Here is a 17,258-nt window from a genome sequence, read left to right as displayed (position 1 = left end):
CTCTACGTACCAAGTAGACAACTTTAAATGAGTTGATATTGAGCTGCCTATATTAAAAATACATAGCCAAGGCAAAATATCAGCACGTAAATCTTTGGTGGTGACTACATGCTTCAAGTTATATTAGTAAATATCTCTGGAATGGGGGAATAATGATACTGGAATGTCTATATATTGGTGAAAGATACCTGTAATGGATTTACTACACCCGGTTGCCACTCCTAGGGAAGAAGTTCCGGCCGCGTTTTGCATTGGAATGACTGACCCACAGTTTGGATCTAAAAAGTAGATAATCCCTAATAACCCCAATACAAAATTCATTGAAGTAGTTCATTTGGCGCAATGTATCCACCCGGGCCAAACTTTATGGGCATTCAATTTCCCAGCTGCTGGTTTGCTGCCTTGTAGATTACGTCTCTGCAAGTGTGCACCCAGATATTTAGTAAATGCAGGGAGGGTCTCTACCCCAGCACCCTTTTAGGCAGAGTCCCGGGGCCCCACTACACTTTGGATGAAAAAAAAACTTTTCCCCTTGATCCTTGTACTACTTGGTTTGAATCCATGTTGCCCATAGTGTGGACCTCTCTGCTGAAGAAAACGCTGGCAGCAATCTGGGATTGAAAAATAACAGGTTAATTGACAGGATGAGTTCTTGTATCAGAGAAAATCTGCGGTAACTTTTTTATTTGAACGGACCCTTCCACATGCTGTTGTTTAATCCTAGTTGCCCAGAACCACGCGATTTCCCCCCTCTTTTTTTTGTGTGTATGTGCTTGCCGATCTAATTGCGATGCGAGGGCTGCATTGGGAGCTGAGGGCACGTACTGTTAGAGTGACGAGAGAGGCTGGGAAGGACTGGCTACGCCTTCTTCGTGCTCAGCCTGGGAGCTGTTCTTTCCACCATCCGAGAGGGAGAGGGAGAGAGGCAGAGGGGAGAAAGGACCGGGGACAAGGAGAAGGAGGAGGAGGCGGGGGGAACAGGACAGAGGCGAGAGGAAGAATGCGTCTCCGGAGCGAATCTGAGAACAGCAACGCCTGAAAAATCGGGAGCTGTCCATTTCAGCACCAAAAAAAAAAGCCGCTGAGCAACTCTATGTCTTCACGGACCACGAGCTGCGTGGCGAACATCTTCCTTCAAGTCTAAACCTCAATCATTTTCGTTTGAAAATACGTCCACGAGCAACACAGACCATCACGACATCAGACCCGGCGCTACTCTGAGGGCAAGAAAACCGCAAAAATTCATGGCGTTTGGAATAGCTGTAAGCGAAAACCTAAAGACGGTTTCATCGATGCGAGCTCCATCTCCCTAAACCGTGAGGAAAAGCAGCTCCAACGATAATGCTCTTCATCTTTATCTTTCTCCTGAAGATCTCTCAGAAATAGCCATCACTTATGGAAACTGGGGATCAGAATTTTAGAAAAAAGGATTAACATATCTATTTTTTTGGGGATTTGTTTTGTTTTTTTATTTAAATATAGATAAATATATATCCCATATATATCTATAGAACATATATATTGGATTTGAACTGACAGTGGTCTCCCTGCCCATCTCTTGATCTCTTTGCTCCCCATTCATTTCTGAAGAGGGATATTTTCTCGTCTACCTGAGAGAGGAGAGCGAGAGAGACAGAGAGAAAAAAAAAGTGTGTTGTGTGTGTGCCCGAATATAATGAAGAATTATGGGTCTGTTTGATCGCGGTGTACAGATGCTCCTCACTACTGTGGGCGCTTTTGCAGCTTTCAGTCTAATGACCATTGCTGTGGGAACAGACTACTGGCTATACTCTAGGGGGGTTTGCAAAAGCAAATCAGTCAGTGAAAATGAGACCAGCAAAAAGAACGAGGAAGTGATGACCCACTCTGGATTATGGAGAACTTGCTGTCTTGAAGGTATTTCATCCCCCACCCCCCTTCCCTCATATCCACCATCTCTGTTCATGCGCTCCTTCCCCCACATTCCCCCATGTTAATTGTAAATGAGAGACCTATGGCCGGACATGGAATGAATAGCAAAAACGACTTCCCTCAATGGTGCTTTTTTGACGCATTCTGCATCTTTCCACTTTCCACCATCCAGTCTCCCGTTAACATATTCTGCAGTAAGGTTACATGCTGAATACTGTATGCTCGTCCACCCTCTAAAAATCAATAGATCGAATCAATCAGGGGTATTTTGGTAAACGGAAAGGGAATCGTTGGAGGATCGTGTCATTATTCATACACGGGGATCTTTGAATGAAGATTCAGTTTGTTGGCTAATGAAATATTAATTTCATTTTTATTTATAAAAGGGTGACATTCATTATTTCCCCCTTCAATAGCTATATTATTGCACTAAGAAAAGAAACAGCCATTTTGGGTGTGTCAGAATTAATGCTTATCAAAGACAAAATGGGAACATTTTTTAAGATTCTGTCTGCTTTTCCGTGTGTGTGATGGATAGGATAAAAAACGCCTCCCGCTCCCCGCAAAATAAAGCCACAATGCCTCCTAGCAAGATAAACATTGTCAGGAACGAAGGGAGTTTTGAAACCTGTGCGATCGGTATGACACGAGGAGAGGGAACAAGCTGGGATATGTAAAAAAAAGAAGGGGAAATAAAAGAAAAAGAAGCAGATGTTCCCAGGTTTTGAGGGTCCATTTTGCAAATAAACGTTACGTTTTGATGTACCTTAAAACGTGCATTATCTGGGGAAGAAGGTCCGATTGCAAAGGGATTTACATTCCGGGTCCCAACGAGGGAAGCATACCCCCACCCCCTTTTCTGCCAAGGTCCCGATGTAATTTTGCTCTATCCTCTCACGTGGTTCCCGTGATAAATTCTAAAGTATGTCCGTATATATTAATCTAGTCATTGAAGCGGTCAATTGTGATGGAGTGCTAATAGTGACACGGTTTCATCAGTCAGGCTCGGTGCGGTGGGGTGCGATGGGATGCAATTTTCCCTCCCCGAAAGGGGTGAACCTAACTGCAATGAATAGTTTGAGCAGGAGGAGGGTGGGCGATTATTACCTTCTACTGGGATAAAAGAGGCGTCTGAACAGTGTGTTCCCATCCTTTCCCCTTTGGGGCTGGAGTCTCTTACAATCAAAAGCTAAACCCCCTCCTCCCTCCGAGATTTTAAAGGGAAAAAAAATTATAATATATCAGCCTTAAAATACACTGCTAAAAACAGTAATGACGTCACCATCTCTGTCATTTAAAAAAGCCAAATATGACTCATGGTCGTAAACTAAAAGACCCAAGACTTTTGAAAGAAAATCTATCATTTTAGTCTGATTGATTATATGTCAAACTTTACCCACTGTCTAGATGCGTTGCTATTTTAACCCTATGAAACATAAATATTTTTATAGACGTGTTCATCTGAGATCCTTCCAATAGCTGTGGTTTAAGTGATAAGACTTTTTCGGATAGATGTTGTCCACGGGGTGCCTTGTGTTAAATCGCGATCCACTATGTTCGAAATTTGTATTGTGTGTGCCTGCGATTTTCTTCTAACGTGGAATCAAGTTCCAGCAAGGTTGTTGTGGAATTGGGAACTGCGTGCAATATCTGTGTTTTTAATCTAAAGCAGTTGGATTTGAGATGCAATTGAGTGTGTTTTAACAGAGTCTGCTTTTTTTTCTCTCTGGTACTGTTGCATCCTTGGGATCAAAGGGTTAAACATAATTAATTTGCAAACCTTCGGGCTTTTGAGCGGAGTTTTCACAATTCTGTGCTAATTGGTGACACAGCGGGCTGTAGAATTGAGCCTATTGCCCGTTCATTGTCTCCAAACGGACCAGGCAGTAGCCAAAAAAAAATCTTTTTTTTACCCTTATCTTCGAGTTATTAAATAAGGTTTTTTATCTGCTTAAATGTTATTATATCACAGGGAGACCTTCTCCAGTTACTTGTTGCGGTCGTGGGTATTGGGAATCAACTTTTGTCTTAAAGCTTGTGCTCCAATTTGGCTCTCGTGTTAATATGCCCCACTTGACAGTAAGGTGGATTTCTGTCCGGTAGTGGTCACGTTTTTAAAATCGGGAAGTTATAACATTTGCAAATGGGTATTATTGTCGTTGCAGCTGCAGCTACTATGCTTGGTTGGTTAGTTAATATAAATCACCATTTTCTGAGATAACCTGGTCTCTGCACTGGACTCAAACGCTGTGTAAAAGAGAATCGAGTACTAAATTGTATTTAATATGTTGGATGTACAGCGAGTGTTGGGACTCAAACGTTTTTGGACTTGCTTGTTCCTGCTACAGATACAGTAGTCCTTGCCACCAATCCAGTGTGCAGCATTTACTACCAAGCCTCCTGTGCATCTTCTCAATTCCATTGTATAGGATGCCTCTGTGCACCAACATCTGCCATGTATTCAAATGTGGCAGGATGCATCCTATGAGCCCTTCGTAGCATAGTGGCAAGTGTTCTGATCCTTTTATCAATGGGCCGTGACCATGAGGTGGGAAGGAGAGCGTCACTGTTCCGATCTGGGTGCTGCTCGTTTCTTCACTTGCTCGATACGCAGTCTGGCTGTAGGGTATGGCAAATGGCCGCAGCTTCTATGGTTGCAAGGGAAAGCATCTAAGGAGAGTAAGAATATCCTGACAATGACCATACTTTCTACCCTGGCATTATGTAATACAATAAATGGGGCATTACTCGCTCTCTAATCCTCACTCTCTGTCCTGGCTATATGTGGATAGGATAGGGTAGAGTGATCTGTACTTTGTATCTAATGCATACTCCCTCTACTCTGACAATATGTGATAGGATACTGTAGAGGGAGCATTACTCTGCATGTAATCCACACTCCCTCTAGTCTGGAGTATGTGATTGGCTAAACTAGAGAGAGCATTACTTTGTATCTAATCCCCACACTCTGCCCTGGTATTATGTGATAGGATAAACTATAGGGATCATTACCCTGTACCTAATGCACACTCCCTATACTCTGGCAAAATGTGACGGAATACTGTAGAGAAAATATTACTCTGCATCTAGTCCACACTGCCCATACTCTGGGAGTATGTGATAGGATAGGGTAGAGAGAGTACTACTCTCTATCCGAAGCACACTCCCTCTACTCTGACGATATGTGATAGGATACTGTAGAGGGAGCATTACTCTATATCTATTCCACACTCCCTCTACTCTGGCAGTATGTGATAGGGCAGTGTAAATGGGGGCCTGCTCTGTATCTAATCTCTGCTGTCTTTCGCTGTGAGTGTTTGATCGAACTGTGTAGAGGGCGGGTGCTTTACCTTCTAATAAAACAACACACCGTCTCTTCCCAGCACTGGTTGATAGAACAGTATAGAGGGAGCTTCATTTTGTGTTTAGCCGTTAACTCGAGAGATTCTGCAGATGCTGGAAATCTTGAGCAACGTGCAGAAAATGACGGAGGAACTCAGCAGGTCAGGCAGCTTCTGTGGAGGGGGATAAACAGCCTTATTTTTTAGGTTGAGCCCTGCTGAATGGTCCCAGCCAAAATGCCCACAATTTGCTCCCTTCCATCGACGTTGCCTGAGTTCTTCCAGCATTTCTGTGTGTTACTTTGTGTTTAGACCATGTTGGCACTGCTTGTGACTGTCTGGTGGGACAGTGTAAACAGGAGCATCAATTTTTTTGTCTGGCCCCAACTGTCCCTGCCATGGGAGTATTTGAAACCAATATATAGGGGAAATGTTAGTTTGTGCCTAACCCAGGCTGAGCCAGTCCTGGGAATATATCACATCACAACAAAGAAGGAGTTTAACCTGATATCTAACATTGTTCTGAGGGAGCATGATACAATATAGATATTGATTTTTCTAGCTTTCGGTAATTTCTTCCTTCCTGACCCTTCTCTCTTCTGCATTTCCCCTTCTGGCTCCTTTCTCAACTATTCTCTTCTCCTTACTGCCTATTGCCTCCCTCTGGTGCCCTTTCTTCTTCAGCCCTTTATCTTTTCCACCTATCACTTCCCAGCTTCTCACTTCATCCACAGCGCCCTTCCGCCAGCCTCACCCGGCTTCACCTATCACCTTCGAGCCTGTACTCCTTCCCCTCCCCCCGCCTCATTCTCATTCCACCAATCACCTCCCAGCTTCTCCGTTCATTCCCCTCCCATCCCCTTACCTTCCCCCTCAGCTGGCTTCACCTATCACCTTCCAGACTGCACGCCCTTCCCTCCTCCTAGCTTCTTATTCTGGCTTCTTCTCCCTTTCTCTCCCCTACGTGTCGACTTTTTATTCCTTCCCGTAGATGCTGCCTGACCTGCTGAGTTCCCCCTGCATTTTCTGCGTGTCACTTAACATGGGGGAGCTTTGCTTTGCACTTAACCCGTGAAATATGGACCATCCAAAGTCTCACCCATCCCACTCCCAAGGCAAGCATCCCTCAGCCGATGAATGCAACACCCAAAATAACAATTGCATGTTGATACAAGCAGCTATGACATGATCTTTTGTGATTAGTTGGGTTTCCATGATTTGGCTATTGACGGCTGTGATGTGAGGAGCATGAAGCCGACGCTGTCTGTAATATTGCCATAAGATGGCTGCATTTGGCGGAAAAAGAAATATGTTTCTGGAGATGCTGCGAGAGCAGGGCTTGTGTTTGAATATAAATTAGTCGGCTAAAAATTATACAGGAGATGTGCAGAATTCTTTGTTTTGGATAAATCTAAATGTTACCAAGGGAGATATCTGTGCACTTGGGGGATGTCAAGCAGTCATGCATTTAATGCAGCTCTTCCTGCCTTAACTCTCTAGGCAACAGGCAGCTGGAGAGATGACCTCTAAGGTTGAAACCTCTCTTTAACATGACACCATTAAGTATGGCTCTGTTGATATCATCGCTGGGGGTGACGGGAGATGCCCAGAAGTTCTGCAGCACCACTCCTATTTTATGGAGCTCTCGTAGTAACCCCTTTCCCAATAATCAGCCACAGAACCAAATAACGTTTCAGAACTCCAGCATTAAGGAAAATTGCTTCAACATTGGCAAATGTTGTTTAAGTTCTGGTCACCTAACTCCAGGAAAGACAGCAATAAGGTTGAAAGAGTACAGAGAAATTTTACAAGGATGTTGCCAGGACTTGAGGATTGGAGTTATTGGGAAAGTCTGAATAAGTTAGGACTTTATTCCTTGGAGTGTAGGAGAATGAGGAGAGATTTGATAAAGGTCGACAAAATTAGGAGTGGTATAGATCGGCTAAAAGCAAGCTTTTATCACTGATGTTGGGTGAAAATAAAACTGGGAGTTATGGGTTAAGTGTGAAAGGTGAAATGTTTAAGGGATAAATTCTTCACTCAGAGGTTTGTGAAAGTGTGGAACAAGCTGCTAGCAGAAGTGGTGAATCCAGGTTTGATTTTAACATTTAAGAGAAGGTTGGACAAGTACAAATGGATAGGAGGGGTATGGAGGGCTATGGTCCAGACGCAGGTCGATGGGAGTAGGCAGAAATATAGTTTGTCATGGACTAGATGGGCCGAAGGGCCTTTTTCTGTGCTGTAATGTTCTGTGACTCTAAGTTAAGGGAAGATTTCTTTTCCCCAAGTGAATGAGACTTGGACGATCATCCATTGCCACCTATCTAAGAGAGTGCCATGGCTCCCTTATCCCAACAGGAGATTGCCACCAACCTCATATCCCTGCCAGAGGTTCACATGGTATCCTCAATCCAGCAGGTAGTCCCAATGCCTCCCTGATCCCTGGGAATCCTCAGAGCTTCTAATACCTGCAGGAAACCTCCAGAGTTCCTTCATCCTGAAAAAGAAGTCCAGCAATAACCAACCCCTCCACCTGATATTGGGAAGTCCACGGATCTCTTATCCCTACAATGATCCCCTTCATCCCTGAAGGAGGTGTTTGGAGACTCGCCCATCCTAGTAGGCATTCCCCAGTTTTATTCTCCTCACATCTCCATCTCCACCTCCCCCACAATGAGAAATTCCCCTTGGGCTTCCCAGTGCTTCCAGATATCACTGTTGACCCCCACACACATCCCAACCCACTGTCGTAACAGGAGATCCTCATAGTTCTCCCATCTATTTGGGAGATCAGCACAGCTGCTCACTGTTGTGGGAAATGCCTGTGGTTCCAACACTAACTGCAGATCATTTCCACATTTGGAAAGCTCCACGCCTCACATTAGCCATTATTCTCCCCTGCCTTGGTGGCTCCTCGGGCGTCCATCGATACTTCTCCTTCCCAACACTCACTTCTCTCATTCCCATATCTCTGGGTTTCTGCCCAACGTCACATAGTAACCAGCAGGCGCGGGGTGCCCGAGCCCTGTCACGACTCCCCAGTCCACCTTACTGCATTGCGTTGTGTCTGAATTCTACGTGGCGGCATCCTGTGTTTTTATCTGTGAAGAGGCTCTGAAAGATTAGGTAAAGAATTGCTCCTACTTCATAGTTTCAATATTAGAACATAGAACACTACTGCTCAGTACAGGCACTTCGGCCCACGATGTTGTGCCAGCCCTTTAACCTTCTCCAAGATTAACCTAACTCTTCTCTTCCACATAACCCTCTATCTTTCTATCATCCACATGCCTAGTGCCTGTTAAACGTCCCTAATGTATCTGTCTCAACTACCACCCCTGGCAGGGCGTTCTACACGTCCATCATTATCTGTATAAAAAAAATCGTCTGACATCTCCCCTATACATTTCTCCAATCATCTTAAAATCATGCCTCCTCATTGTCGCAGTATAGGACAAGCACATTGGAGCAATCTTGAAAGTTGCCTCCAAAAGCCCACAAGGTGCTTCAACAGTTGCTTAAACAGAGAAATCAGTCTCAAGGACCCATCGCAAATGAGCTGGAGAGGGAAGAGGTTGCTAGGTTGCTCTGGTCAGATCCTTGCGCCCAGTACTAACAGTAAGACAGGTCTTCAGGGGTAGTGGAAAATGCAAGTGCCCTCACAGAGATGCTAGAGATACGTGGCACTGCCAGACAATGGTCAACGGATGACTCTCTCACAGATTGTCGAGTACCGTAGAACTCATAGGATTATTATCCCCTTAGCGAAAAATGTATCTAAGACACAACCATGGAACGGAGATGAGGAGGAATTTCTTTAGCCAGAGATTTGTGAATTCTTTGCCACAGGCATCTGTGGAGGCCGAGTCTTTATGTATACTCGATGGGCCAAATGGGTTAATTGTGCTCCTATATCTTTTGGTCTTAAAATGGCAACAAGACCACCTGAGTACAAACGATGAATAGAGACCTCACACAGGGGTTAATTCTTGCACCTGCCATTTTCCAGCTCGATACACATAAAATGCTGGAGGAACTCAGCAGCTCAGGCAGAATCTATGGAGGGGAATAAACAGTCAACGTTTTGGTCTGAGACCCTTCAGCAGGATGAAGAAAGAAGGGGGAAGAAACCAGAATAAGAAGGTAGAAGGTGGAGAAGGTGTACACGCTGGAAGGTGATAGGTGAGGCCGGGGAAGGTGGGTGGGTGGCGGAGGGTGCTTGAAGTGAGAAGCTATGCTGTGATAGGTAGGAGAGGTAAAGGGGCTGAAGAAGGAATCTGGTAGGAGTGGAGAGTGGACCTTGGGAGAAAGGGAAGGAGGAGGGGCACTAGAGGGAGGTGAGGAGAAGAAAGGAGGGGAGCCAGAATGGGGAATGGAATGAAAGATTAGCAGAAGTTAGAGATATGGATGTTCCTGCCACCAGGTTGTTTCTGTGCAATGGACATGGTGCACACTAGGGCCTCAGTAGCTCATCAATATCAATGGCTTTGCACCAGCAACAGGAAGCCCATGAGCACCTTTTGGTTAAAGCCATTTGTCTGTAGATGCCATCCTTTCCAAGGCAATAAAGATTCGAGCACAATGCCAGGTGTGAAGTCACGTATAAGTCGTCTTGGGTAAGGACAGCAGAGGGCCCTCCCAGAGAGCCGTGAGTGAACGGGATGTGGGTTTCTTTTGTGCAGAAGCAGACACAAAATTCAGGGGGAACTCAGCGGGTCATGCAACAGCTATACAGGGAATAAACAGTCGATGTTTCAGGCCAAGGCCATTCCTCAGGGTGCAAAAGGAAGGGGGCAGTTTCCCCAAATACAGTTATTGAGATCTGCTTTACGTATTTACATATTTCAAACACAAGAAAGTCTGCAGATGCTGGAAATCCAAAACGACACACACACACACACAAAATGCTGGAGGAACTCAAACTGGTCCCGAAGAAGGGTCTCGGCCTGAAACGTCGACTGTTCACTCTTTTCAATTGATGCTGCCTGGCCTGCTGAGTGCCTCCAGCATTTTCTGTGTGTTGCTCTAGATTTCGAGCATCTGCAGATTTTCTCTTGTGAGCTTTCAAAACCCATACAGACAGCAGCAGAATTGAACCCAGGTAACTGACACCGTGATAGTGTTATGCTACTGTGCCGAAGGCTAGATTTTTCTTTAACAATCTGGTTCCCCATTTCCCATTGCGAGATTTAAACTCTTGACTCTGGATAAACATTCCTGATACCAGACTGCTAATCCAGTGACCACGACACTGCCTTATCACACACCTACAGGGATGTGATTACTACTTTCGGCTTCTCCAGCCCAATCCAAACCAAGCTGGTGAATTTAATGTTCCACTGAACAGCAAGAGCTAGGAGGAGGAAGTCGTAAACACAAGAGATTCTGCAGATTCAAGATTGTTTAATACCATTTTCAGTGCACTAGTGTAAAGGAGAACAAAATAATTGTTATTCTGGATCCAATGCAGCCCAAAAAAAAACACGATATGATAAAGAACTCAATAATAATAAAAAAACACAATAAATAAAAATACTTAAGATAGCTTACATACATAGATGGATTGCATGTCCATAAAGTGATGCTAGGCACTGGAGTGTCTGTACATAAGGTGACTGACAGGAAATGATAAAGTAGTGATGGTTGGTTGGGGAGGGGGGGAAACAAGCCCAAGATGTCTGAGAAACACGGCAAGCTAGGCAGCATTTATGGAAAGGAATGAACAGTCTGAGTTTTGGGCTGAGACTCCTCATCAGGACTGGAAAGGAACAGGGACGAAGGCAGAATAAGAAGGTGGGGGGTGGGAGCGGAGTATGAGGTGGCAAGTGGGGGACAGTGTTGTCTTCCTTTGCAGAAGAAGGCCTGTTCTTAAACCTCACATTGGATGCCAGAGACGCCACCCGCACTCTGGCCTCATCCAATAAAACTGGCTCCCAAGTGAAACCTCCTGGAGCGACTTGGGGATGTCATGGGGGAGTTCACTTTGAACGCTCCGTACCACAGTGCTGCTCTGTGTATTGCCCGATCTCTCCCATGATCCTCCAGATGCTACATATATCACAGGTCACTGGGACAGTATGAATGCATAGCAGTCAGCGTAACACTATGACAGCTCCAGCGGCCCAGGTTTAGTTCCTGCTGCTGTCAATAAAGTTTGTACATCCTCCCCCTGACTGTGTGAGTTTCCTCTGGGTGCTCCTGTTTCCTCCCACATTCCAAAAACAAGCAGGTTAGTAGCTTCATTGGTAATTGGGCAGAGCGGGCATGTTACAGTGCTGTATCTTTAAAGAAAATATGCAGCTAATTGCCACCTTGTTGACAGTAACAGGGCCTCTGCAAATGTTCCAAACAAATGGCCAATATTCACCGCAGACCCAGCATCCTTCATGAGATGGCGGAGTCACAGACCACACCAACCTCCCCACACGCAAGAGCATCTAAAAAATATGTCATCCCGTTTTGTGAAAACAGCAGCCACCACCCCATTAAGCAGATGGAAGGAACACAACTAATGCAGGGACCAAATATCTCGTCACTGGCCTTTCCGTAGGGCTCACTCGCCAATTTCCTTTGCAGGTGGCACAGAGGCCCCAGCTGAACTTGCCACCGACAATATGTCCACCAGCTCCACAAACAGATCCAAAGCCCTACTGTACTTGTGGAGTCAAAGTTCAAAGTTCAGATAATTAAGGAAAAGGAATTAAATGCCGAGTGGTAAAGTCCTTGAGAGTGAGTTCACATGTTGTGGAGTCAGTTCAGTGTTGAGATGAGTGAAGTTATCCATGCTGTCAGGAGCCTGATGGCTGTAGGGTAATAGCTGTTCCTGAATCTGGTGGTGTGGTGTGGGACCTGAGGCTTCTGTGCCTCCTACTTAGTGGTGGAAGAGAGAAGAGAGCGTGGCCTGGATGACGGGAGTCCTTAATGATGGCTGCTGTTTTCTTGTGCCAGTGCTCCTAGTAAATCTGCTCAGTGGTGTGAGGAGGCTTTGCCTGTGATGGACCACTTGTTTTATCTCCAGAACAAGGAGCATGCTACGTCAAAACTTGTTGCCAGCAACATCGCCACCGTGAATCTCAAGAGGCCTTTTTGCCTGAATATTTGTCCCAGGTGAGAGGCGTCCTACACGGTACCACAGGACCATAAGACCATTAGATACAGGAGCAGAATTAGGCCGATCGAGTCTGCTCCCAAATGTGCTTTACACCTGCTGAACAGCTTTCGGACTGGTGTAATGCAGGGAGTGTTTCAGCTCACTGGTACATAGAAAGATCCCAGAAATAGCCTATAAATTTTTTAAAAACTGGATAAAGTAGGCCAGGTGGCATACGCAGAAATGCAAAACAGTTAATGTTTCAGACCCGTAAACCTTAATCAGAACTAAATATCTGGCTTCTTTTCCCTAATATTGGATGAGAGGTAAATAGTGGCCAGGAGACCAGGAAGAAGTGCCCCTCTCCCTTCCTCCCAACATAAGCATGGCAAGTCCGTCCCTAACTGCACCTACTCAGTTCCTATATATTCCCATACACTGCCCCAGTGAGTTTGCAGTCACTCAGTTCCTATATATTCCCATACACTGCCCCAGTGGGTTTGCAGTCACATTTAGGCCAGGCCAGGACCGCAGATTTCCTACCACGAAGAACATCCGTTCTCTTCTTAAAATTCCGTTTTTTTAATTTAGTTCCCCAGCTGACCTGGCAGGATTCGAATCCTATCTCTGAGCCAGTGGTGCAGAATTCTGGCTGCCAGCCCAACACCTTAACCACTACACTGCCATACTCTGTACGGACTTCCCACAACCTACAGACTCATTTTCAAGGGCTTGTCATCTCATGTTCTGAATAGTTATTGCTTTTTTTTATTGTTTTGTATTTGCAGTGTGTTGTCTTTTGCACACTGGTTGTTTGCCTGTCTTGTTGTGTGCGGTCTTTCATTGATTCTATTGCGTTTCTTTCTATGTATTTATTAGTTATTGAGGTACAGTGTGGAATGGGCCCTTCAGGCCTCTCAGCAAATCCCCAGTTTTAATCCGACACTAATCGTGGGCCGGTGGTGTAGTGGTATCCGTAATGGGCTTCGGGGCGAGTGGCCTGGGTCCGAATCCACACGGCCCATCCGTGCTGGGTTGAGCGTCGAGCTGGTGACTCAGCCCCGTAAAACGGCAAGGTTGCCGCCCAGTGCGCCAGTGAGACCCGAGAGGAACTTTATTTGTTATTACAATCATCGGACGAGTTGCAATGACCAATTATTAGTACGTCTCTGAACTGTGGGCGGAAACCCACGCGGTCACAGGGAGAACGTACAAACCCCTTACAGGCAGTGGCGGGAATCGAACCTGGGTCGTCTGTACTGTGAATGGTTGTGCTAACCACAATGCTACCATGCCTCCCAGCTTTCCCCTTTTGATTACCCCCTCGATATTTTTCGTCGCCAGATCAGTATTCACCTTCTAAATACATGATCTCATCCAAATCTATGCAGTATTTACTGTCGATGCCCGCAATAAAATAAATCTGAGGGTTGTAAACGGTGACATAAATGTTCTTAGATAATAAATTTACTTCAAACTTTGAGCTTTGATTAGCATCCCCTCTAAAAGACAGTATCTCTGATCGTGGAGCCCCTCCCTCAGTACTGTTCTGGGGTTTTGCATTCAAATGCGGGATGAACTTAAATAAGGGGGAGATATGCTCAGTTTTGGTTTACTCATAATACTTCAGAATGTTAATTTCTGGAAATGCTGTAAGCCAGCCTGAGGTTATGGTATTATAGAAAGCTGTCCTTCAGTTTGTCTGACCTTTACAATGCCTCCTGTATGCAAAATACTGTCCAGTCGTTGTCTTGGGAGAGAGAGTAAACTCACTGACATTTACAGACCAGTGGAGTGAGTGCTTCAGTTCTGCTTTCTTTGAACTGCCGTGATCTTGGCCATGGCTGAGACCACCATTTTCATTTAAAAATTCGACGAACTGTCTTTAATAAGCAGAAGGAGCTTGGCTGATGAAGTTGGCAATAGCAATTTGCATTTATAAGAAGCACCACTGATACGGTGGAACTTCCGGAAATGCTTCATGCTGGGGTCGTACTAGGGTTGATGTATGAAGGAAGGTACTGGGGCAGGTGACCTAAAGGCTCGGGCAAAGCCAGAGGATTTAAAGGGAGCATCCGGAAAGCGATGAGAATGTGGGGCCTGAGGAACAGCCACCAATACTGAGCCTTAAGTAAATCCATCACATGAAATGAGTGCCCTCCATCATAGGTACTAGCCTCTGTAGTATCCAAGACCATTTTCAGAAAAGCAGCTTCCGTCATGAACAACCCCCACCACCCTGGGCCTGCCCTCTTCTCATTGTTACCATCAGGGAGGAGGTACGGGAGTCTGAAGGCACACACTCAGCGATTCAGGAACAGCTTCTTCCCCTCTGCCATCCGATTCCTAAATGGACATTGAACCCATGAACACCACCTCACTACTTTTTCTGTTTCAGCTAACTTTAACTATTTAATTATTCATATATAAGCGTACAGTAATTCAGTTTTTTCTCTATGTTTATCATGTATTGCATGGTACTGCTGCCACAAAGATAATAAATGTCAAGACATATGCCAGTGATATTCTGATGCGGGAGAGCACAAGAATGTAAAACATTCAAATTGGAATAGGCCGCATGACCCTCGAAGCTGTTTAGCCATCATGACTGATCTCACCTTTAGCCTTTTCTCTGCCTTCTAACTCTACCTCCTGAGCATCCTTAATTTAAATTTATCTCGCACCATCAGATGCACAAAATCTGCATTGTGGAATTTTCCTTCTAAGCCTCTCCAATTTCTATTTTTTTTTAAAAAAAACTTCTTAGATAATATGACCTCAGTTAAAGATTTTACTTGTTTTAACTTCTCTGTGTGAGGAATGCAGAGACGGAGGAGTTTGAAGCCTTAGAGAGAGCTGAAAGCAAGATTGAGAATTCTAAAACTGGGGCATAGCCAGACAGGGAGCACAGATGTGGTGAATGAAATGAACCTGGTACAGGTTTAGATGCAGGCAGCATAGATTTGGATGAGATCATGTATTTAGAAAGTGAATACTGATCTGACACGACAAAGAATATAGATCAAGTGGATAATCAAAAGAGCACAAACAGAGTTTGGGAGGTGAGGCTGAAAACGTCGTACATACACGGTGTGTTCCTTTGTTAAGTTCCAAAGGTGACAGAAGCTGTTGAATGTGCCAAGGGACGATATAAAATGTATTAATAATTAAGTCAAAGTCAAGTTTATTTTCCTACGTGCAAGTTCATGAGTGCACAGGGGCAATGAGAATCTTCACACTGCAGCACAAGTGCTCACTCCTTGGAGTTCAATTTCTGTCACTGTCTATGTGGAGTTTGCATGTTCTCCCTGAGACTGTGTGGGTTTCCTCTTGGTGTTCCGGTTTCCTCCCACAGTCCAGAGATGTATGGTTAGGGTCAGAGAGTCGCGGATATGCCATGGCTATAGGTCGGTGCCCAAAGTGTGACGACACACGCCCTCTCGGACGGCGTTGGCCATTGACGCAAAACGACGCACTTTACTGTGTGTCTTGACGTTTCGGTGTATCGGTGACAAAACAAAGCTGATCTCTCGATTGCAGCAGCATTCCAGGCACGGAGCATCAGATGCTCAATATTGGCAAGAAAGCATAAATATATTAAAAGGAAAATGTCCATTGTTGTGCAAAGTGGCCACCGTTTTGCTGTGCTGAGGTGGTGATCGGGCTCGTGTGGTTGGTTCAAGAACCGAACGGTTGAAGGGAAGCAGCTGCTCTTGAAGCTGGTGGTGTTGAACTTCAGGCTTCCCCATGCCCCCTGCCTGGAGGGAGCTGCGAGATAAAGGTGTGGCCCGGTGATGGTGGATGAATGGCCTCAGCAGTCAGTGCTGTGTTTTAAATTTGACATCCTTGCTTGTGGTTTTTAGTGTGTGTGTGTGTGTGTGTGTTTGGAGATACTCATTGCAGCAACACCTTCACCTGCGAGTCTGTTGGGGTCACCTGCTGGATCCGATGTTCCCGGTGTGGCCTCCTGTAAATCGGTGAGTCCCGCCGTAGATTGGGAGACTGTTTCGCCGGGCACCTTCGCTCTGCCCGCCACAAAAAGCAGGATCGCTCGGAGGCTACCCGTTTCAATTCTGCCTCCCATTCCCATTCCGATATACCAGTTCACGGCCTCCCCTACTGCCGTGATGAGGCCGCACTCAGGTTGAAGGAGCAACACCTTAAGTGCCGCCTAGGTCGTCTCCAACCTGATGGCGTGAGCATCGATTTCCTCAAACTTCCAGTAATTTCCTCCCGCCCCACCTCCTTCACCATTCCCCATTCCTGTTTCCCTCTCTCACCTTTTCTTTTTACCTGCCCATCACCTCTCTCTGGTGTTTCTCCCCCCTTCCCTTTCTTCCCATGGTCCTCTGAACTCTCCTATCAGATTCCCCCTTCTCCAGCCCTTTATCTCTTTCACCAATCAACTTCCTGCTCTTTACTTCACCCCCTCCCCCTCTCCCAGTTTCACCAATCATCTACCACCTTGTACTTCTTTTTCTTCTCCCCCCCCTCACCCCCCACCTTCTTAGTCTGGCTTCTCCTCTTCCCTTCCAGTCCCGATGAAGGGTCTCGGCCTGAAACGCCAACTGTCCACTCTCTTCCGTAGGTGCTGCCTGGCCTGCTGAGTTCCTCCAGCATTTTGTGTGTGTATGTTGCTCATTGATGTGATATTTGCCATGTGATTTAATGGCCACCGTGATGGAATTAAGGGGAGTGAGCTGATTTCTGCAGTTAAACCCTGGAATTTAATTTTGTGCAAGCTGTCTTTTGTTTCAGGGACTAATATGCTTTGCTTTAGGATAACTAGAACACAACATAATTTATAAGCAAATATAATATTCACTTGGGCTGTTTTATCCGGAGCGCCAGAGGCTGAGGGGAGATCTGATAGAGGTTTATAAGATTATGAGAGGCAGAGATAGAGTAGACAGGGA

The 17,258-nt window shown here is 45.5% G+C and overlaps 1 protein-coding gene across 1 annotated transcript in view; it reads left to right on the top strand.

Annotated features, from left to right (window-relative positions):
- Positions 1-922: 922 nt before the first annotated feature.
- Positions 923-17,258, top strand: part of LOC134354085 (voltage-dependent calcium channel gamma-2 subunit) — a 209,391-nt gene continuing 193,055 nt past the window's right edge. The window contains exon 1 of the mRNA XM_063062832.1: positions 923-1,896. Within this exon, the coding sequence (XP_062918902.1) occupies positions 1,686-1,896 (211 nt within the window). The 5' untranslated portion in view covers positions 923-1,685. The remainder of the gene's footprint in view (positions 1,897-17,258) is intronic.

Source organism: Mobula hypostoma, chromosome 11 (assembly GCF_963921235.1).
Source record: "Mobula hypostoma chromosome 11, sMobHyp1.1, whole genome shotgun sequence".
Taxonomy (NCBI): Eukaryota; Metazoa; Chordata; class Chondrichthyes; order Myliobatiformes; family Myliobatidae; genus Mobula; species Mobula hypostoma.
This window is presented reverse-complemented; position numbering and strand designations above follow the sequence as displayed.